This window comes from Juglans microcarpa x Juglans regia, chromosome 2S (assembly GCF_004785595.1).
Source record: "Juglans microcarpa x Juglans regia isolate MS1-56 chromosome 2S, Jm3101_v1.0, whole genome shotgun sequence".
Lineage (NCBI taxonomy): Eukaryota > Viridiplantae > Streptophyta > Magnoliopsida > Fagales > Juglandaceae > Juglans > Juglans microcarpa x Juglans regia.
Window position 1 is genome coordinate 5356647 of NC_054597.1, and position 22702 is coordinate 5379348.

Genomic DNA, 22702 nt, shown 5'->3' on the forward strand with positions numbered 1-22702 from the left:
TGATGTACAACAATAAAGCAACAACTATCTTTTGCTTCTTTCACGCTTCTCCCTCTACAATGGTACATAAACATTTATTTAATGTACAGCATGTTTAATAATTTGATGATTCTCATTACATAAAACGAATGCCCATTCATTGATTGGAGCACCTCTTCAATAGTGTATCTATCACATTTGACCTGCAACAAAGAAGCAACAGCCTTTTCGGCGTAGCTCATACAGATGATTGCTCGATTCAGGCAGCCCATGCATTCAGCACCTCTCTATTGTGCTTTCCTTAACTCCTGTGACCTGCTATAGATTGGCTGAAATCACAAGAAGCTCGTTCCTAAAGAGAGGTCAGTCAAGTTTGAGAGAATATGTGAACGAGTTGTTCCAATCTGATTGGCGATTTCAAGCTGTTCCTCCAATGGAAGCATCTCATAACTGGCAAAAAAGAAAATATCACGAAGTTGCTAGGGCTTTCAATACAGTATATGGATAACATAACAGTATACTTTTATTTTAACCTTGACAAAAGGGATAAGAGGATCTACAAAAAGAGCATGTGGGAGATTCGCAGAAATACAAACAAGGTTATAAGATTACGATTATATATTGCCATTTCACAAGACTTCTGATGTCTTCTGAAATTGAGAAGACTCAGATTTTCAGCGCCACTCAAGGGAAGATCTGAGCATGATCCTTATAACCAACATCAGATGATCCCACTCAAGACATCAAAACATTTAGCGGAAGATAAAACTTACTTGCATAGCAGCTCACAGTCAACTATGCTGTCAGGGCCAGGTCGATGGGCCTTTCCATTTGTGTGGAACTGGCGGAAAGATCTTGGATTTAGGCCAGCAACATGGGGAACAGCATCAACAAGCTTTCTTTGTAATGACTGCAGTCTACGAAATGTGAGTTCATCAAGAGGTGCAATGCAACCAATGCTGCCGTCCAAGGTACCAAACAACAAAGCAAATCGATTGGTTTTATCAGAGCCTGGAGCTGCACCACTCCGGTCCGATGAAGTGGAAAGCATCTGCAACCGCAAGAACTTAGTCACATGGGCACCAACATGAAACTCGGCCCTCGAAAGAAGCTTCTGTCCCTTCCAACTCTCGGACATCTTTGGTGCATAATAAAATATCTGTTTTGGCACAAAATATTCAAACTGAGTAGATACTTTCAAACTAGCCGAGTATAAGCAAAAATGCAGAAATCATGAAGGTGCTAACCTGAATGTTCTTTTGATCATCTGAAACTATGAGGCTGAGGGTACTTCCATCAATTAAAAACTCTGTTGCAAAACAATCAAGGGAGCCAAAATCCTTTGCTAATAAGCTAAGTTGAGATCCCTGCTCCTTCCAGCTAAGAAAGTAAATGCTTTTGTGAACGTCACCAAGGAGGATAAAATTCTTGACCTGCAACAAGATCATAGCACAGAGAGAAAGAAATAACATATTAACGAGAACTTATATTGCTCGGGAAGAGAGCTGCAATAACCTAAGTTAAGATTCAGAGGGTGGGGGGCTTGTGTTCCCTTAACCATAGATCTAATACACTTCATTCTCTTTTATTCTGATCTATCTAGGTGGTTCTCTTTTGTACTTCCTATCTATGGTGATGATGCCTCTTTTTTGGGATCTTCATCTCAATAAATGTTTTACGTTTAGGAATATGTATATGTATTTATTTGGTTCTTTTTTTCCTTGGGCACCTTCAGATTTCTCTCTTTTTTTTTAATTGTTTTCTTCTCACCAAAAGGTAATTCTCAAACATATGGGGAATATCTAAATAATACCAGTCTCGTACCATATCACCAACTCAAGCCATTAAAAATACTAAAATCAAGGATTGATATCCATGTACGATATGGATGTTGAGAAAAAAAAGAACACGTACGATATTTAAGCTCACGACGTATAATGGAGGAGCATCGAAAAATGCAATGCCATTCAACTCAGTACCAGTCCAGTTGTGTAAAATTATTTTAGGACCAGAAGCTATCAACAAATGGCCCTGAAGAGAGGCTAAAGCAGATATAGCACCCTTCAATTCCTTTGAGTAAACCTCTGAAACCTGAAAAGAAATGATGAAATTAACAAATAAGATATTTTTTGGAAGGTAATATTAAAACGATACAATAGCAGGAATACAATAAGGGCCAAATGAAATGAAAGCTTAACACAGCTTGGATAATCTGGGGTAAAAATTGTAACATCACATAGAATTGAACTCAATCAAATTCCAAAGAATATAGCCAACCAATCAAAGGTCTATAGCATCCAAACAAAATACCAAATTTTGGGGATTATCGGTGTTTTTTCCAACAGAAAATAAGAGCACACGTCCTCTTGCAGCAACATCTTCCCCTTGCACATAAGCAGTCCCAATAGCCAAAAGTGTTTCATTCTCTTTGGTAATGGTATTCTGCAATGGGGAGCTGAATAAGTAAAAATCATACTCTAGGCCAAAAGAAAAGAGAAACGATTAAGGAGACACCAGTTAGTTTTTTCTAAATTCATATAATATATCCACATCTTTCCCCCCAAAAAAAGGCAAAAAAATTCAGATGAAAAAGCAACAAACTAACCAACAATGTAACCACTCGCACAGTTAGAGCATTTTCAGAACTCTGCATTGGAATTGTAGCCATAGTTTGCCAAGGGCCACCAGACTTTTCTGGTTCCAAAATGCGGACCTCATATTCATCTACTGTGTAAGTCCGATGCTGCTCATCGGAACCCAAGTTATGATTTTCAACCTGATGGCCAACTTCTTGATCAACCAGAGATGAAAGAACTTGATTCAATGGCTTATGAACCTGATCAAATTAAATAGAAATTGCATAGATGCTTCAAATAAGCTCCAGAAAAACAAACTCTTACAATTATATTAAGCAAAATATGCTCTGGAAATAATAAATGAACGCAATTGAATAAAGCTTCATAACAATGAACATAAGATTCTAGTTAGCCATGAGTTTAAGAGGAAGACAGATCTAGCACACTATTATCCAGATGTCTCAGATAAACAAACTTCTCTACCTTTTTTTTGACAAGTAAAAGTAAAATTTTATTGATATAAAAGGCATCACCTAAGTATGTACACGGGTAACAAACTTCTTTATCTTTCCAGTATGCATTATTTAAAAAAAAAAAAAAAAAAAAAAAAATCAGCATCTAAATGGAACCTAAGAAACTCAAAAGACATCAGATTTGACAGATGAGTACAATTACTTGGTAAATAAAATGAAAAGTAAAGGAAATGCTACTGTCTGTGGATCTCTAGATGCAATATATTCAGCGTGTCCGACATGATGCTTCTCTTCTCCCTTTTTCTTTCCAGTAAGTAATAGAATACATTTTTGTTTACTGATCATAAAAAAAGTAATATAATGCATTACCATTGGCAAACAAACAGAAGAAATCAAGAACACCACCTATCAATTTCTTAATCAAGCCGTGAGCTGTGAGGGCAAAATAACTTTTCAGCAACTCATGGTATGAATAGGCAACAAAACACTTTATGGTGATAGCCAGATGCAAGCTGATGGATCCAGGAGGCAAAAGGACATGCTAATTGATAATGGAATACCAGAATCTAAAAAATTTACTCAAAGAATTTTTATGATAAGTATCACATAAAGAAATACAAAAGATAACCATGCGCGCACACACATATGAAAGGTGTAAAATATACTCACAGGAACTGAAACTATAAGGGGGTATAAATTCTTCTCAGCAAAGTAGGTGACTTGATGTGGGGTGCCCTTCAGTGGAATCTAATCAAAAGATGAAAATTGTCAATTGCAAAATTGTTGATGTTAATAAATGTGGCTTTGTATATGACAAATAAAATGAAAGAAAACATAAGCACACTTTTTGTACTGGCCAATAGTTGTCATAGCTTGATACAGTTGGCAGTTGGCAAATTTTCAAAATACCCTATAAAGATGAAACACAAACATAAAACATAAGAATGTGTCAAGCTGATTTTCAAAGAAGAAAGAAAAGGAAATAGAAAAATAATCTACAGCAAGGACCCATATTGTTCCCAAACCTGTGATGTAACATATATGAGCCCATGATTGCAATTAACATTGTGGAGAACAGTGAAGGCAACAATACATCCGTCGCATAGCTGCCAAGGAAAAAGTGGAGCTTAATAAAAGTAGCACAATAAACAACATACAAAATTTGCAAAACCAAAAATGAGAGATCCATTTTCTTTTAGTTCTGAAATCTAGGCAATGACCAAGGAGACATATACAAGCAACTTTTTTCACGGTGTATAATCTTATAACAAAAATTAGACAAAATAGAGTCGGAAAACATCAACTGCTAACAACTTTCTTTTCATATGTAATAAATGCTGAAAATTCTTAAATGCATTCTGTAATAAGGAGAGAGTACCATGTCATACTGCTTTCTACTTCAGAAATTCAGGTTTCATATTTGAAGTGATCAAAGTTTAACCCAAAGGCGAATAACAAACTTAAATTGATGTATTGATATCAAAAAAATCTATAGACTTGCCCTAATCCTGATCTTGAAGTACCAAAGAATATCCAAAGGAGAACTTTTCAGATGGAACACATTGTGGACCATCTGAAAACTTCTGGATGCTTCTAAATTAACAAGTCCAAACACTGAGCAGATAAAAAAAAAAAAAAAAAAAAAAAAAAAAAAAAAAAAAAAAAAAACAGAAGAAAAAACAGCTCTTGGATTCCCCCATAGCATATCCATCCTTTCGTCATTGAATAAACCCAACATTATAATGCCAAAGATCGAATGGCAGAATTACATATGGAAGAAGTAAAATGTCGTGAGACCAAGCATAAGTTTCTTGAAACATATAACGTAAGTGAAACTGGAGCTCAACAAATCTCTCTCTCTCTCTCTCCAAAATTCACCAAATATCCAATCTGAGTCAAATACTGACCAACTATGATGAGTATAATACTTTAAGCTGGCCTCAACTATTCCCTCTCTAAGGATAAATAGAACCAGATATCTGACCTGTGGATGAACTCGAAGCCGCTCCCTGAATACCATAAACCATGCTGGTCTTGATCCAGAAAGGAACAAGCCTTGGTGGCCACCAATATTCTTGAAAATGGTAATTCTTTGGCATGGCGATCCACTTGGTGTCTCCTCCCTTGCATACGTGTCCAAAGGGACACGGACAAATCTCAAATTTCTAAGTCTAGAAGCACTGATGCTACTTAAACCACCAGAATTCTGTACAGAAGCTGAATCTTCAACTCTAGAGTTACTCTCAGCACCTTCATATAAATATGCGTGGTAGCAAAGAATTGTTCCATCACTCAATATCCCAAAAAGGAAAGGGCGGCTATGCTGTCCTGCCCATCTCTGCATGGCCAACTCAACAACCTTCATGTTCTGTGTACTTTCTTTCCTGCCTTGGCCAGTAACTTCTTCGGAACTTCTGTTCGTTACTTCAATATCTTTGGCTGGTTCTCGCATAAATGCATCAACAAGGAGGGGATTCCCAGACATGAACTTTTCCGCAGAAAAAACACAATTGAAGTTAGGCACATCTAATATTTCGAGTGCACCACTTTCATAACAAACAACACAATATATATCACCCTGATCATGTGGTGCACCATCAGCACCATCAATTGCCTCACTTATTCCTGTAGAAAGCCATGCATCAGTACTTGTCTTCCGGAGCCATGGCTCAAGTCCTTTATCATGATACAGCGTACAGGCAGATACGAATTTCTTTGAGGTCTCAAAAGAAGATGGAGTGTACATGGAAACAGTGCAAGTTAAAGGATCTGCACATAAAAGAAAAAAAAAAAAAAGGTTAGCAGCAAAAGGAATGGGAAAAATATTGCACATGTATATCATCATGAGTCAAGTAGCACCTCCTTGAAGGCCATAGCATGCTTTAGCACATTATATTTCATAGAATGATTCCCACAGATGCATACATCAAACTCTACTATAGTAGACATCATGTCACAGTTACCATAATCATAATTATAAAATTTAGCTCATTGAGATGTTCAACTTTCCTACAGATATGTCTGATACAGACATCTGATGATATAGATAATTCTCTATATACCAATATAGTCCCCCTAGCACAGCCAGAACAGAAAGAAAAGGGTATGTTAAACAAAAGCTAGACCCATATCCTAAATTAATCAGGAATTTTAACTGAGTTAGCTTGACCCAAAACATTCAGTTATTACTTTGATCTACATGAACCCATAATGAATAAAACCATATCAATAAGCAAATAAAATAATATAACAATTTGAGAAAAAACATTGTCAAACATAACGTAAATGCCATGACAAATACTTTTAATAAATGACTTTATGTTTCGCTACAAAGATTGAGCTAAACAAAGAATCATTAACATTTAGAAGTATTCATAACTACTGTTACTGAAGAGACATGACAAAGCATACCTCCAACAAGCAGCCGAATGCTTCCATCAGTCATTCTCAGTAACACATATGGATCAGCGATAGAGACAGACAACACAGTGGAACTCTCAGAACCAGATTCAGAGTTTGGTACTCCAACATTTAGATCTTGAGTCATAAAAGAACCATCTAAAATTCGAGCACCACGTTCAAAGACCTGGACAACTCGACGCCTGAAAGAGGAAAGTACTAGATAATTCAGATTTCTCTCTATATCAATCTTCACCTAAGATCATTTCCCTTACTGAAACAGGAAAACAATGCATAATATAATTACTGCAGCAGATTACTGATGGAGCCGATAATAATGCATTAAGTTGATGTCAGTAAATTAAGAAAAAAAAGTCAAGTCCCTTGGCACTGGAGATTGATAGAGCAAAGGCTGGCTTGGCATGCCAAGCTTTCATTAACAGTAACATCTCATATGCAAAGGCTGGACTGTATTCCATGAATAATATGTAAAGCTGATGGCTTTGTTACTTTAGCACTACAATCTACAATGGTCAGATGAATGGTTCCCACTTCTTGCCAATCTTTGTTTCTTTCCAAATTTCAGATTTTAGACCATTGTACCACCCAAATTTCATTTGTTAATAGTTTCCCTTCCTCTAAATAACTTGTCTTAAATTCCAGATTTGACAGATGGCCAATACTAAATTAAGTCCCAAACTTTAATAATCACAAAAGAGGTAATAAGTTTTATTGTATTCCGCATTATGTTGGCTAACTTGGCCAAGCCAACACCTAATTTTTTCCACCTTTTTATATAGATCCCATCAAATATCACACGAACAAATTCCTCATACAAAGGACCATGGATACTGCACAGGTTCTTGCTAGTTTAATCATACAACAGAAAAATTCTAAGGCCAGTAGACAACAATGTGGCATATTGTAGGAAATCTATATATCTTAAGACCATTTTTAAGCCATGACACGGTAAGAGGGGCAATTTAAAAATAATAATTTAAAAATCATGATGGGAGAATAGATTGAAAATGTGAAATAAGTATAAAGTGGAGATAACTGAACGATCATAAAAAATAGAAGGAACTCATTTTTTTTTTTATAAGTAAAATGGAATTTTATTGAACAAATGTAATAGGCGAAGCCCATGTACACAGGAAGTATACAAACGAAACACCTAGTTACATTCTATAAAGCAGAAGAAAAAGAAAACAGAAAATCATGGGCAGAAGCTCCATCAAGACCTATAGAAGAAAACCATTGTGATAAAGTAAATACAAAGAATCTCCAAAGTTCCTCCAAGGTGCGCTCCTTATCGTTGAAGCATCGCTCGTTCCTTTCCCACCAAATACACCACATGAGGCACAAAGAAACCATCTTCCACGCCGCAACCACTTGTTTAGAACTACGAAGCCCCATCCAACACACAAGCAAATCCACTACTGTCCTTGGCATCACCCAAACCAGACCAACTCTACTAAAAACTCCATCCCATAATGCCTTGGCCACCTCACAGTGCAAAAGTAAATGATCCACTGATTCCCCATGCTTCTTACACAGAAAACACCATTCCATAATCACAAAACCCCTCTTTCCCAAATTATCAATCGTCAAAATATTTCCAAGTGAAGCTGTCCAAATGAAGAATGCAACTTTGGAAGGCACATGAGACTTCCAAATGCACTTCCAATGAAAAAAATACACTGTTGAACAGTCATTGCCTTGTACTACAACCGAACCGAGAAATTTTTGCAGCCCGAATGCTTCCATATCATTTTATCCCTCTCATCACCCCCAACTCGGGGAATAAAGGAAGCAGAAAAAATCAGACACCTCAACAAGTTCCCAATACTGAACAGCTCTTGTAAAACCAACATCCCACTGCAAAATTCCATTCGAAATTACTGACAGATCAGGCAACAGATGCAAGCCGATTAGATGCTATATGAAACAAAGCAGGGAACGCACTACAAAGAGCCCTATCACCACACCAAGTACCAAGTACCAAGCCAAAATCAGACCCTTGTACCCTCACCAACAACAAAATTTGTATCTTTTACAAAGTTCTCCCATCCCTTTCTAATAAATTTCCAAAGACTCACTCCATGGGTCCCCCTAACCTCCTTAGAACACCCCCCCCCCCAATTCACACCCATATTTCCGATCTCAAACCTGCCTCCACAACGACACCCCTTCCACTTGATACCTACACAACCATTTTCCCAACAAAGCCTTGTTAAAACTACTCAAATTCCGAATCCCCAAACCTCCATGAAATAGGAGAGCAAACTTTTTTCCAACCAACAAGATGAATCTTCGTCTCCTCACCCATACCACCCCACAAAAATGTACGAAATAATTTCTCAATCCGTTTTCCCACCTCTACTGGCAATGGAAATAAAAAAAGAAAGTAAGTTGGAAGGTTAGAACTTTTAATGAGAGTGATTCTACCCCCTTTTGTTAAATAAAGCCGCTTCCAACCCGCCAACCTTTTCTCAATCTTCTCCACAACCGCATCCCAAGTAGACTTCGCCTTGAAAGCCGCCCCCAATGGAAGACCAAGGTACTTCAAAGGTAAAGCAGGAACTTTACATCCCGGCAACTCCTCCAAGCAGTTAATACTCCGCACCTCCACCACAGGAACCATCTCCGAATTACTCAAATTTACCTTCAGACCTGATACAACTTCAAAACATAATAAAATAGCCCTTAAGGCTTGCTTGGATCTGTCCACAATCAGGATCACAAAAAATTATAGTATCATCTACAAAAAAGGGTGAGAAATAGTGTAATAAAACCATTCTGGACATCTCCCACCTTAAACCTAGAAAGAATCTCCCCCCCCCCCTCCCCCCCAGCAGCCTCCACCATTCGGCTCAAAGCTGTTGGGGAAAACACAACACAGCGGAATAAATAAAAGTGGAAATAAAAGAGCACACACACTCACACAATGACACCAAGAATTTAACGTGGTTTGGCAACTGCCTATATCCACAGACAAGAGCTTCACTAATAATAGTGGAACACAGAAAAATATTACAGAGGAGAATCAAACTCCACTCAGCTCAACTCTCTTATTTCTCTCTCAGAACTCTCCTGGCTCTCTCTCAATTTTCTTTCTTTCTTAATACACAACTGATGCACAAATGAGTTGTATGTTAAGCAGCACATTAATTTGTCTCCCCACTTATTTTAAGCAGCACATGGGCTGCTGCTCACAAATCAGTCCACTTGCACATTTGGTTTATTAGGCGGACAAAAGTTTGTAGGCAGCCGCAACAAATTGCCTTGCATTCACACAGGCATGAGCTTGTGTGATTGTCCTATATAATGAGGCTCTCAGTGAGAGCCTCATTTGTGCATCAATTGTGTATTAAGAAAGAAAGAAAATAGAGAGAGAGAGCCAGGAGAGTTCTAAGAGAAAAATGAGAGTTGAGTTGAGTATAGTTTGATCATCCTCCTCTGTAATATTTTTGTGTTCCACTATTATTAGTGAAGCTCTTTTTTGTGAATGTAGGCAGTTGCCCAACCACGTTAAATTTTTGATGTCATTGTGAGTGTGTACTCTTTTATTTTCACTTTTATTTATTCCGCAGTGTTTTGTTTTCCCCAACAAAAGCTTCCATGATAATAACAAAAAGGAAGAGAGATAACAGATCCCCCTGTCTCAAACCTCGAGTGCAATGAAAAAACCAAAAGGACTCCCATTAACTAACACTGAAAATCGTGTAGTAGAGATGCACTGTCTAATCCATCCACACCACCTCCCTCCAAATCCACATCTCCCAACCATATGAAAAAGAAAATCCCAATTCACATGATCGTAAGCCTTCTCCATATCCAAGTTACAAATGACACCTGGCACCCCTTCCCTCAAGAGATTGTCTAGACATTTATTTGCAATTAACAAAGAATCAAGAATTTGCCTTCCCTGAACAAAAGCATTTTGGGACTTGGAAATAATTTTTTTCATCACCGTACTCAACCAATTGGCAAGTACCTTCGAGATTATCTTATAAACACCACCCACCAAACTAATAGGGCAAAAGTCCTTCAACTTAGAGGCCCCAGCTTTTTTGGGAATAAGAGCAATGAATGTGGCATTAAGGAACTTCTCAAACTTCTGATAAGTGAGAAATTCCTGAAAAACCTGCATCACATCGGCTTTCACAACATCCCAACAAACTTGAAAGAAACCCCTAGAAAAACCATCCGGGCAAGGGGCTTTATCTTTAACCATTCCACAAACCACCTGATACATCTCATTCTCCTCAAATGGTCTCTCCAACCAGCTTGAAGAAATAGGATCCAACGAATCGAAGACCAATCCATCAAGTTTAGGACGCCAATCAGCCGTCTCAGTTAATAAAACTTCATAAAACTGCACAATATGTTCCTGAATTTCATATGGAGATGTAAGCACATCATCATCACCACGAAGCATCTCAATAGCATTACTATGCCTATGTGAATTAGCCAATCTATGAAATTGTTTTGTACATTTATCCCCTCTTTCAACCAAAGGGCCCTCGACTTCAGCCTCCAAGAAATCTCCTCAGTAAAATCTTTTCAAGTTCTTTCACCACCTCTTTTTTCCTCAGCATTGCCTCCTCCTCCATAACCTCAAACTCCCCCCATCCTCCAAAACATTCAACTCCTCCAATAGAGATTTTTTCTGATTATACACATTCCAAAAAACTTCAACATTCCACTTCTTCAAATCATTCTTCAAAGCCTTCAGTTTGCTTGCAAAAATAAAACTAGGAGTTCCCGAAAACTTATACGAATTCCACCAACTCCTAACTGTCTCCTCAAACCCTACAATATCAAGCCACATATTTTCAAATGTAAAAGACCTTCTGCCCCCATGTATATACCACCACAATCTAACAAAATAGGGAAATGATCTGAACTAACACGAGGCATCCTCTTCTGACATAACTCGGAAAATGAATCTCCCATGACGAAGAAACAAGAAATCTATCCAATCTCAACTAGCTCTTACTATTAGACCAAGTGAATGTTCCCCCAATAAGGGGAAGATCCAAAAGATCTAAGTCAATGATAAACTCTGAAAATTCTTCCATAGCCGCCGACCTACCAGCATTTCCTGAACACTTGCCAGGGAAACAAGTTATGTTGAAGTCCCCGCAAATACACCAAGGAAAATCCCACAAATAATACAAACCCGCCAATTCCTCCCACAAGTAACATCTATCCATGTCCAGATTAGGCCCATAAACTCCCAAAAAAGCCCACTTCCACCCATCTTCGATTTTTTAAAAGAACAAGCCACAAAAACTGCCCAATACACTCGTCATCAACTCCACTACTCTAGTATCCCACAGTACAATGACACCACCTGATGCACCCAAGGAAGCCAAATAAGCCCAATCCACAAATGGACATCCCCACAAACTACTAATAATACTTCTATCAACAAAACCCAGCTTCATTTCTTGTAGACAAACAATATCAATCTTCCACTTATGTAGGAGCGCTCTTATGCAAAAACACTTATTGACATCGTTAATCCCCCTAACATTCCAAGAAAGAATCTTAGGCTTTATGAGAAACAAAAGATATCCTCCCTTTTGATCTGCCACTACCAACACTATCTTCCATAGAATCATAATTGATTGAACATTCTAACCTTTTTAACTCCCTTTCCTTCTTAGAATTAGACTTCATTACAATGCTATCTTTAAAGTTAATTAGAACGTTATCTGTTGAACATGCTCTCTCTCTCTCTCTACTATATTTTCTCTCCGTACAGTTTCAGTTTTTGTTGTGGTTTTTTCCTTAATGTTGGTAGTGATTCGTTAATGGCTTTTCCTTCTTGAGAGGATTAGTGAATCACTGAAACATTAGGGTTGTATTGTTTGTGGGTTGGTTTAGATGGGGTTGTGTAATGAGGTGTTCATTGACCAGAAGCTTTTTGAGTTCAGAAAGGAGAACGCAAGGTGGTGGAGGATTATAGAAAGTAGTCGTCGTGTAGTGAAATATATTTCAGTGGATTGGGAAACTCTGGGTTGGCTGGGTTCTATGGTGAAGGAATGTGCAGGAACACTGGGTCCTCATGAGTTTTTGCGAACTCGTAGGAAAGGAGACATTGTACTAATAGTGAGGAAGGAACGTAATCTCAATGGCAGCTTCATCTCCCTCTCAGAATTTGGTCGCAAAAAGAGGAGAGGTTTGCTTGTGATTCCGGAAGGGAGGAAGGGGGAGGGGTGGAGGAGATTTGGAGATACTTTAATGGAGATCTGTTCACCCTCTGTTTCGAACTCATCCCAGGCAATTTTTGCAAAGAAGAACAGAGGAGAGGGAGGTGCTCCATCTGCATGGGCAGGAGGAGCAAGGTCGTACAGTGAGGTGCTGAAGAAGGTACCGCCTCGTGCTGTGAGACGTGGTGCTAGGCGCAATCAGTTCTGAGGATATGCAAAGGTATGGTGGAGAAGACAGCAGACTGTTGGGGTTAAATGAGGAAAGTGTTTTGAGGATTTTAGTTGGCTTGGAGGAGAAAGTGGGCATCATGTTAGATGAAATCAGTTACTTAAAACGCTGCGTTAAGGGCAAGGCTGAGCTGAAGGATATTGTGGGCCTTGTCCTATGGGTCGTGCGTCGGGCCATGGTATGGGTCAGGCCTCAGGTCATGTGAAGGCCTGGAGGGCAGTGACAACAGATGGGTCGGGAAAGGATATTGGGTCCGAGATATCAGACCAAGGACTGCGACATGCTTCTGTGGCGCCGATAAGAACATTACTGGCAACCCTACCGGCACAGAAAGTGCCGATGACCTCAGTCGACCACCCTGGTGAGCCGGTAAAGGTGCTCTAACGGGACGCTTTAGAGGAGAGGGAGATTTTGGTAGAGCCAATAGCGCTAGAGAGTTCGAGAATTGCTTCCGCGTCCTCGTCACTAGGGATGTTGGTGGAGAATGGGCATTCTGAGTCGTGCATGGTGGTCTAAAGCTCTGAGGCTGTGCAGGAGTAGTCTGTTTCGCAGGAAAGTGGGATTTCATCTCGGGATGAGGCTGTGCAGGTGCAGTTAGATTATCCGTGTGGTTCCCCATCAATGGAGTTGAATATTCTTGGTGGGATATTTTCTGGGGATGACATTCCTCTTAATACGATGGTTTCAAGTGGTGAAACAAATAATTTAGGTGTTTCGGATCTGATTCTGATTCCCAATAACAATGTTGGGGAGGAGGGGGCTTTTACTCCTTTGTGTACACTCCCTCCCAGTTCAGAGTATGGGAGTTGTTCGTCGAATTGGATTTTCAAAAAGGTAGAGGAGTTACAAAATATTTTTGGGGTCTCTTTCGAAGGTTATGAGGAACAATTTATGGCCCTTCTTGTGGCTATTGAAGCTAGTCGTTCGAAATCGGCTACAAAACAAGACAGGGAACTTAAACGTTTAACATACTCCATCAATTATGATGTTAAGGATAGGAGTAGCGGAAGGGTTAGACCGAAAGGGAGGGGAAAGTTAAGTTTTAATGAAGCCTAAAATTGTTTCATGGAATGTACGGGGTCTCAATGATAGCAATAAACGTCTTCATATCAAAGCTTTATTGAGGTCGTGGAAGGGTGATGTAATACGTTTGCAAGAAACAAAGTTGGGTTTTATTGATAGAAGATTTGTGCGTAGTATTTGGGGATGTTCGTGTGTGGGTTAGTCCTATTTGGCCTCTCAAGGAGCATCAGGTGGAGTGTTATTGATGTGGGATAAAAGGGTGGTTGAGGCGATTGAGGAGTGCGTTGGTGAGTTTTCGGTTTCGGTGTTATTCAAAAATGTGAGCGATGGGTGGGATTGGGCTTTTGCAGGGTCCTATGGTCCCAACATGGATAGAGATAGGCGACGGTTGTGGAGGAGTTGACGGGAATACACTCTTTATGGGATGTGCCGTGGTGTATGGGGGGTGACTTTAACATTACCCCTTTTTCTAGTGAACGATCGGGGCATCATCGACATACTTTGGCCATGGCGGAATTCTCTGAGTTCATCTTTGATATGGACCTTATGGATCTTCCCTTAGTGGGTGGTGAGTATACATGGTCTAACAGTCGTGCCTGGTCGAAATTGGATAGATTCCTTGTCTCGCCGTTATGGGAAGCCCACTATCCAAAAGTAAGTCAGAAAAGGTTAGCTCAAGTCAGTTTAGACCATTTTTCCATTCTCTTAGATTGTGGAGGCATTCACGGGGGTTGCCGGTATTTCAAGTTTGAGAATATGTGGCTTAAAGTGAACGGGTTTGTAGAGATAGTGAGTACTTGGTGGGCATCGTACCAGTTTAGTGGCACCTCGAGTTCCATTCTTGCAAGTAAGCTGAAGGCTCTAAAACAAGATCTGAAGAAGTGGAACTTGGAAGTTTTGGTCATACTGACAATCAAAAGTCCACTTTGTTGGAGGAATTGCAAGAGTTAGAGAGTAAGGAATTATTGGGAGAGGCCTCAGAGGAGGACTTATTGAGGAAAGCCTCGGTTGTGGCAGAGTTGGAAAGGGTTTTGTTGTCAGAGGAGACATCATGGCGTCAAAAATCCAAAGCTCTTTAGTTGAAAGAGGGTGATAGGTGTACGAAGTTCTTTCACAAAATGGCTAATTCTCATCGTCGTAACAATGCGATCGAGTCGCTACATTCAGGTACTCAGGTTCTATCCTCTCCCGCTGAACTAGAAAGTCATATTACACATTATTATGAGACTCTTCTTACCGAATCGGTAACTTGGAGGCCGAAGCTTGATGACTTGCCATTTGAGGCAATTGATCCGCAACTTGTGAGTGTCTTGGAGAGACCTTTTGTTGAAGATGAGATTTTCAAGGTCATCTCTGGTATGGCTAAAGACAAAGCGCCGGGTCAGGATGGTTTCTCAATGGGTTTCTTCCAAACTTGTTGGGATGTGGTGAAAGGTGATGTCTTGCGGGTGTTCAATGAATTTCACGCTTTTCAAAAGTTTGAAAAATCACTTAATGCGACTTTTATTGCACTCATTCCCAAGAAACATGGGGCTTCGAGTATTGAGGATTTTCGTCCAATAAGTTTGGTTAGTAGTGTCTATAAGATTATTTCAAAAGTTCTTGCTAATTGGCTTAGTCCAGTGTTGGAAAGTATTATTTCCAAGCCTCGTAATGCTTTTATTCGAGGGAGACATATACTTAATTCGGTGCTCATTGCAAATGAGAGTTTAGATGCTAGTTAATGACACTGCTGTTGGTTTTTTTGATAGCTCGAGGGGTTTGCGACAGGGTGATTCGTTATCTCCTCTTCTTTTTGTCATAGTTATGGAGGCATTGAGTAGGATGGTGCAGGCTACTGTGGGTGGGGGTTTTTTATCTGGTTTTCAGGTGGGAAATGGCTCTGGTAGCCCTTGTACCATTTCACATCTCCTTTTCGCAGATGACACTCTGTTTTTTTGTGAAGCGGATAGGAGTCAGGTCCAAACTTTACGTGCTTTATTACTTTGTTTTGAAGCAGTGTCAGGGCTTAAGGTGAACCTTGGCAAATCTGAGTTGGTCCCGGTGGGTGTGGTTCCTAATATACGTAGTCTAGCAAGTCTTTTGGATTGCAGTGTGTCCTCTTTCCCAATGAAATATTTGGACCTTCCGCTAGGTGCAACTTTCAAGAGTAGAACAATATGGGATGGGGTGGTAGAGAAGATAGAGAAAAGGTTGGCTAGATGGAAAATGGTGTATTTATCGAAAGGGGGTCGTCTCACTCTTATTAAGAGCACCCTCACTAACCTTCCCACTTATTTTTTATCTCTTTCCTATGCCTATAGGAGTGGTGAATAGGATTGAGAAACTCTTTAAGGCTTTTTTATGGGGAGGCATAGGGGAAGAAAAGAAATTTCATTTGGTTAATTGGAAGACAGTATGTACCCCAGTTGTGAATGGGGGGTTGGGTGTTTGTAATTTGAGAATTTTTAATAAAGCGTTATTGGGGAAATGGCTTTGGAGATATCATTTGGAAGGGGATCTTTGTGGAAGGAAATTATAGATGCTAGATATGGTGTTGCTTGGAGTGGTTGGTGTTCCAAAGAAGTGAGAAGGAGGCATGGAGTGGGGCTATGGAAGTTTATAAGGAAGGGGTGGACAAGTTTTGTAAATCATATCCGTTTTGTCGCAAGTGAGGGCAACCAGATCAATTTTTGGCGGGACGTGTGGTGTGGCGACCATGCATTGGAAAGAGTGTTTCCGGCGTTATATCGTATTGCAATTAATAAGGAGGCTTCTGTGGCAGATGTGAGGTTAGCTGCTCATGGTTCGCATCAATGGAATATTCTGTTTAATAGAGATATTCATGATTGGGAATTATCTATGGTTTCAGACTTTTTCAGCTTGCTACACTCCTTAGGGACTACTATGGCACAGCATCACAAGAAATGCACAGTAAATGCGTATTATAAAATCTTGATAACACAGGATCACACCTCATTCCCTTGGAGGAACATTTGGAGGTCTAGAGTGCCCTCTAGAGTTACTTTCTTTGTTTGGAATGCCGCCCTTGGGAAGATCTTGACCACGGACAACTTGAGGAAAAGAGGATGTGTTGTGTTGGATTGGTGTTACATGTGTAAAAGAGTGGAGAATTGGTAGATCATCTTTTAATACATTGTGACGTAGCGAGAGGGTTGTGGGATGAGATTTTTCGAAGGGTTGGTGTGGCTTGGGTAATGCCCATGAGGGTGGTGGATTTGATGGGTTGTTGGAGAAAATTGCAGGGCAGTCATCAAGTGGCAGCAGTTTGGAGAATGATCCCGTTGTGTATCATGTGGTGTATTTGGACGGAAAGGAATGCGCACTGTTTTGAAGACAAGGAACGAATAATGGTGGAGCTGAAGAATTTTTTTCTTTATACTTTATTGCTTTGGTTTTCAGCTATTGTATTAAATGGGGATGATATTCATGAATTCTTATCCTTAGTTCATCGCTCTTAGAATGTATTTAGGTGTTCTATTGTATACTTCCTGTGTACTTGGTACATGTCTATTTCATTCACATCAATAAAGTTTATCTCTTACTTATAAAAAAAAAAAGAATTAGACTTCAAACACGAAGCGCGACCAGCTTCAATGGCCACAAGAAGAGCCTTAAACTGCTCTTCAAAACACACACAAGAAAGCCCTACACATTCTTGAACTTCTTCAACCTTCTTTAAAACCCAATCCAAAACAAACATATTAGATGAATGAGGTGGCAAAGTATGACGAGGAGTAGGGCTACCCACATCCTCATCAGGACTTTCACCCTAATAAATCTCCAACTGTAGACCTGGGTCTATAAAATCATCCTCATCTGAAACCACCTGAAGCTGCTCCCCAGAAGCACTCCCCAATTGACTACAACCAACTTATCAAGCAGAAAATCGTCACCTAGATAGGTAGGATTTAAACATGACGGAACTGACTCCAACAACTTTACACAATTGTTCAACGACTCGAGGGACACAATCGGGTTGAACTCCCCTCCACACAACACCTCCTTATCAGGCTCCCGAAGAACTAATTCACCCACTGCAAGATCCGGTGACAGAACAACCTTCGTCGCATCACCAGAGAGATCAGTTATGTGCCACCCCTGCAACCATCAAAGCAGATATCGGCACCGTCGTGTTGGAGTTGGATGCCAAAGCCGAGACCAAGACATCCGATAAGACCGATAAGTCTTTTCTACCTTTAACCTTCCACACACGTTTCGGTTTCTTAACCATACTCGACCCACTTGCAGGTCTTTTTCCCCTTTGGTCCATTTCCTTTGTACAACCCAGATCCATACTCGGCCCTACACCCAATACTCCTTTCTGCAACTCCACAAGCCTTTTATCAACCTCTTCTGAACCCACACCGCCCATACGCATTCCAACCCAATTTAATAATATATTCACTTGTACTTTAATATCCAACAAAGTCTCCTGCATGGACTATAACAATACAATGTTCGCACAACCTTCCACCTGCCCATTGGGAACCAAACCGTCACCCTTTAGAATATGGACAGTCTTCTCCAACGACTGGCCTTCCACTTGAACAGACAGCCTACCGACCACGCCACAGACCTCCCTACTAACCACCATACTCGGCGGCTTTTTCTTCAAAACCTCCATGAAGGACTCCTTCCTTCCCTCCACAACCTGAGAAGAAGACGCCACCTTCACACTTCCTCTGTTTTTTACACCCAGAACAAAGGATGACGAGGTCATAGTACGCAACATATCCTCAAACTTTCTCCATTCCTCACCTTTAAAACCTTCTGGTACAGCAATAAACCCACGTCTTTTAACTTGTCCAAACTCCGACACAAACAGAAATCTACCGAAGCAATTATGACATCTTTGAACCACCAACACTTGACTCCCCTTCCTACGAGTTTTGAGAAATTCAAAGGAACCAACAGCCTCTCCACAAGCTCTTACCACAGATGCCAACTATTCCACCGCCGCGACATCAATAGAGATATACTTTGAAACCCTTCGACTATTCTCCAAAATCCTCCACCACTGAGCATTCTCACGATTAAACTCAAAGATCTTCTGATCAATGAGTATCTTCTGATACAAACCCATCCAAACTAACAGAAACGGAAAACACCCCACAAACCAACCAGATTCAAACTAAACTAATAATGAAAAGGAAATTACGAACAAACTGATTAAGGAACATTCCCGACAAGAATCATTGGAAATATATCACAAATAAGAGAGAGAGAGAGAGAGAGAGAGCTAGAAGGAACTCATAGTGCAGCAATTTAGCAATTACAAAAACAAACAGCAACAGAATTACTAGTTTAATAAAGATCAATAGAGCTGTGGTGAAAAAGAAACAATTATCTGAATTCCATGTAAAAGAACAATCCACAAATTAAGGTCCTGTTTGTTTCAAAGTAAAATATTTTAGGGATGGATGGAAAAGATTAGTCAACATAACCTACTTGTGGGTAGGGGTGCTACCCACACCCCCCTGAACGGGGGGTGCCCCTGTCGCGGCCCCAGCAATCTGCCCCCCCACCCTGCCCACCCCAGTAAAAAAACAATTGGAAAACACCAAAAAAATCCAAAACAACCGAAAAAGAACAACAAATCCACATCCATCCACAACAAATCAGAAAACAACAAAAATAAATCCAAAACAACCAAAACACAACAAATCTGAAAAATGAAAAATGGCCACAAATGGCCATGGGTCTCTTTGCAAACCCATGGCCATTCGTGCTTCAAGGTGGAGAAGAAAAACTGGAGAATGAGCCGAGGAGGTGGAGAGGCCAAAAGAGCTAGAGATAAAAGAGAGAGAGTGGAAAGAAAGAGACAGGGGGGGAGGGGTTAGGTTTAACTTAAACCCCTGAAATGACATTGTTTACATCATTTTATTTTAAAAAATAAAACCTAAGATAAAATGAAGTCGTTTTATTAAAGAAAATTATTTTTTTAATATATATGTATATAATATATATGGGTTGGACCAGGCGGACTATGTAAAACCCAGGCAGGTTTGGGCCTAGCCCAGCCCCGCCCCCACTCCCAGCTGCATGCCTCCCCTGTCTGCAGACGGGGTGGGGTGGGGTAGGGTGGCGGTTCCCAGCCCTACTTTTGGGTCAATACAAATTCTCTGCAGCCACCCACCACCCTTTGCTAATGAAATCCCCATCCCACAAAACCTATTAAAGCATGAAACGTCTCCCCATCTTGGGCACTGAGAAGCTCCCCCCGCAGCATGAATCACCCTTTCTCTTTGCAACTATCCACTGCCCTCAAGTGTGACTCCAGCCCCACCATTGCAACCCCTTCCCGACTCTGCCCCCATGGCGTCATTACACCTAGCCATCCAAAAGACCCCTCCAGCACTGCAAAACTTCACTCTGCCCTTTGTAACCTTCCCTTCGCCATGATTTTCTTTTTCTTTTTCTTCCTTGAGAAGTCGGGTGATTCACTGTACCCTTGGATGAATGTGTGGTGATGTATTCAAATAATTTTCATGCCAACCCAACACCCAAAAAGGTTTTAAACATCATTTTTCAAGTCTCCACCAAACAATAGGAAACATGTGGTTCTCCACAATAATATTTTCAACTAAAATGTGAATACTAACAAATCAAAAGAAGGTACATCCTGAAATTCACCTCTTGCACCTACTTGCAAATTATTAACCAAGTGACTAAACCAATTAATAAGCACGAAAATTTAATAAGATTGACTAACTTATCAAATATAATCACCATGCCCAAACACCACTACAATTACAAGAAACACACTGATGAAATGCATGACACTTTTGTGCATTTTATAATATGTAGATGTATGCAAGTGCACGAGCACACAAATACATAAACAGACTTGAACCTCAAACCAGGAAGATATGAACGGACTAGGCAAACTGATCAAGTTCCAAGGGAAAGAACAACCTAGAATAATTTTTGGTGGTTCAAGTAACGATCTTACTTGAAAGGAAACACCTAAAACAATTTTTTTTAAGGTGATTCAAGGAATGAACTTAGTTGAACAGAACCACCAAAAAAAAATTACAACACTTACCTTCCAAATAAATTCCCTGCAGCAAGTGTTCTCCCTTGCACAAAGTAGTCAACACTTTCAGTAACTTCAGTCAGAAGATCAGCCGTTTCAAGTACCTATGCATCGAATATTGCAGCATCATCAACAGCGAAACAAATCGTGACTTGGACAAACTTAACACAGTGCTTAACACACAAAATCACCACCCATCCCCCCCATAAAAAAGCATATACGGACATTGCGAGGGAAAAGTGGTAAAACTGAGTAGACACAACACAAGTGTGTCCAAGGAAGACTTCCACCCCCCCCCCCCCCCCCCTCCCGCTGAAAAAAAAAAAGGAAAAACACTTTAGAGGGTTTTCCCGTCATCCCTAACAGTTAGGCTTGTAAGAATAATTGTTCAATATGGTATCTAACCATAGGGTCTCCAGTTAACTCTTTGTGACATCCATTATGGTAGACTCTTCTGTCCTATACACAGTTCAATATTGTATGTGTATAGACAAACATATGTAAATGCATGTAGGCATATTTACCTAATGTTTACAAGTAATGCAAATTTTATCATAAGGACAGCGGGACGTAACCCAATTACATGGGAAGTATACAAAAGGATATACCCGACTAACGAAGAGAAGTAGCAGCATATTTACTATATCAATTTATTGATGGTTCCCATAATGATGAGACAGAAAAATCAGTCATTCATATGATTAAATGCTTTCACATGCATTTAAAGATATAAATACAGCATACACATGAGAGTTCTTTTTTTTTATAGGTAATCAAGAAGTTTTATTCATAGAAGTAGGCAAAGCCCAAGTATACAAGGAGTATACATGAGAAGCACCTAATTAGAGTTTACAATCAAAAGGAGAAAGTCATGGCAATTTAACCCATTACACATAAGACTTTGCCTAGGTTTTTGTGAAAAAGAAGCCTCAAAGAACCCACCTCACAACCACAATACAAAACTCATCTCAACAAATTTTTATCCAAACAGCTTCTCACTTTTCCTAACCACTTTCACAAAATCCAATTCAAAACACATCTCAATTTGTTTTTCAAGAATTCTAAAAAAATCTCAAAATTTTCACAAAACCGAACATGCCCTGGAACTCTTTTATTCTCAAATACCAAGTATTTATGCCTTTGGAAAGAGGGAATTTATTTGGAACTAACCAAAAAATAAAGTAAGACATTTAGTTGGGAAACATGACAAACATATTTTGCAAAAAAATTCAACTTCTGTTTAGGAGGATGAAAAGGTAACCGGGTTTACCATTGTACGAGCCTCAAGACTTATTATCAGATATGCATGATACTCATTATCGTCAGTGGCCAGTTGACCACGAGCGTTCTTGTGGTAGACAGTCCAAATTCCGGTGCAACCAGGTAGTTCAACCTGCATACAGGTATTGGGCATGTATCACTAGGTATGGACGTAAAAATGACTACCACAGCTTTTAAGCACATTAAAAATTGACATTTAATATAAGAAAATCTATAGGTGTCTTATGCTTATAAAAGTTGACATTTTTTAGTAAATAAAGGAATTGTACCAAATTAGGATAGGATCAACTTGTTAACCACAAGTAAATTGAGTACTTGTAAAACAAAGTTAAAATATCTTATTAAAGAGAGTGCAGCGTGATTAAAGGTAGCTTTAAGTAAGTTTTGTTTGATTTCCTGATGACAAACAACTATTGAAATCAAAATATGAAGTAACTCATATGGGATCAATGACAACGTGACATCATCAAAAAGGTGCTTAA

The 22702-nt window shown here is 39.7% G+C and overlaps 1 protein-coding gene across 5 annotated transcripts in view; it reads right to left on the reverse strand.

The window, feature by feature from the left end:
* Window positions 1-15: 15 nt before the first annotated feature.
* The window catches only part of LOC121252039 (cleavage and polyadenylation specificity factor subunit 1), a 36122-nt gene continuing 13435 nt past the window's right edge, over window positions 16-22702 (reverse strand). For all 5 annotated transcript variants that reach the window (XM_041151493.1, XM_041151495.1, XM_041151494.1 and 2 more), the window contains 13 exons: window positions 22210-22332; window positions 20949-21043; window positions 6440-6630; window positions 5013-5797; window positions 4054-4134; window positions 3873-3938; window positions 3698-3775; window positions 2585-2815; window positions 2290-2421; window positions 1894-2070; window positions 1227-1412; window positions 753-1138; window positions 16-429 (listed from right to left, as the gene is read on the reverse strand). In XM_041151493.1, coding sequence (XP_041007427.1) covers window positions 315-429; window positions 753-1138; window positions 1227-1412; window positions 1894-2070; window positions 2290-2421; window positions 2585-2815; window positions 3698-3775; window positions 3873-3938; window positions 4054-4134; window positions 5013-5797; window positions 6440-6630; window positions 20949-21043; window positions 22210-22332 — 2646 coding nt within the window. In that variant the 3' untranslated portion in view covers window positions 16-314. The remainder of the gene's footprint in view (window positions 430-752; window positions 1139-1226; window positions 1413-1893; window positions 2071-2289; window positions 2422-2584; window positions 2816-3697; window positions 3776-3872; window positions 3939-4053; window positions 4135-5012; window positions 5798-6439; window positions 6631-20948; window positions 21044-22209; window positions 22333-22702) is intronic.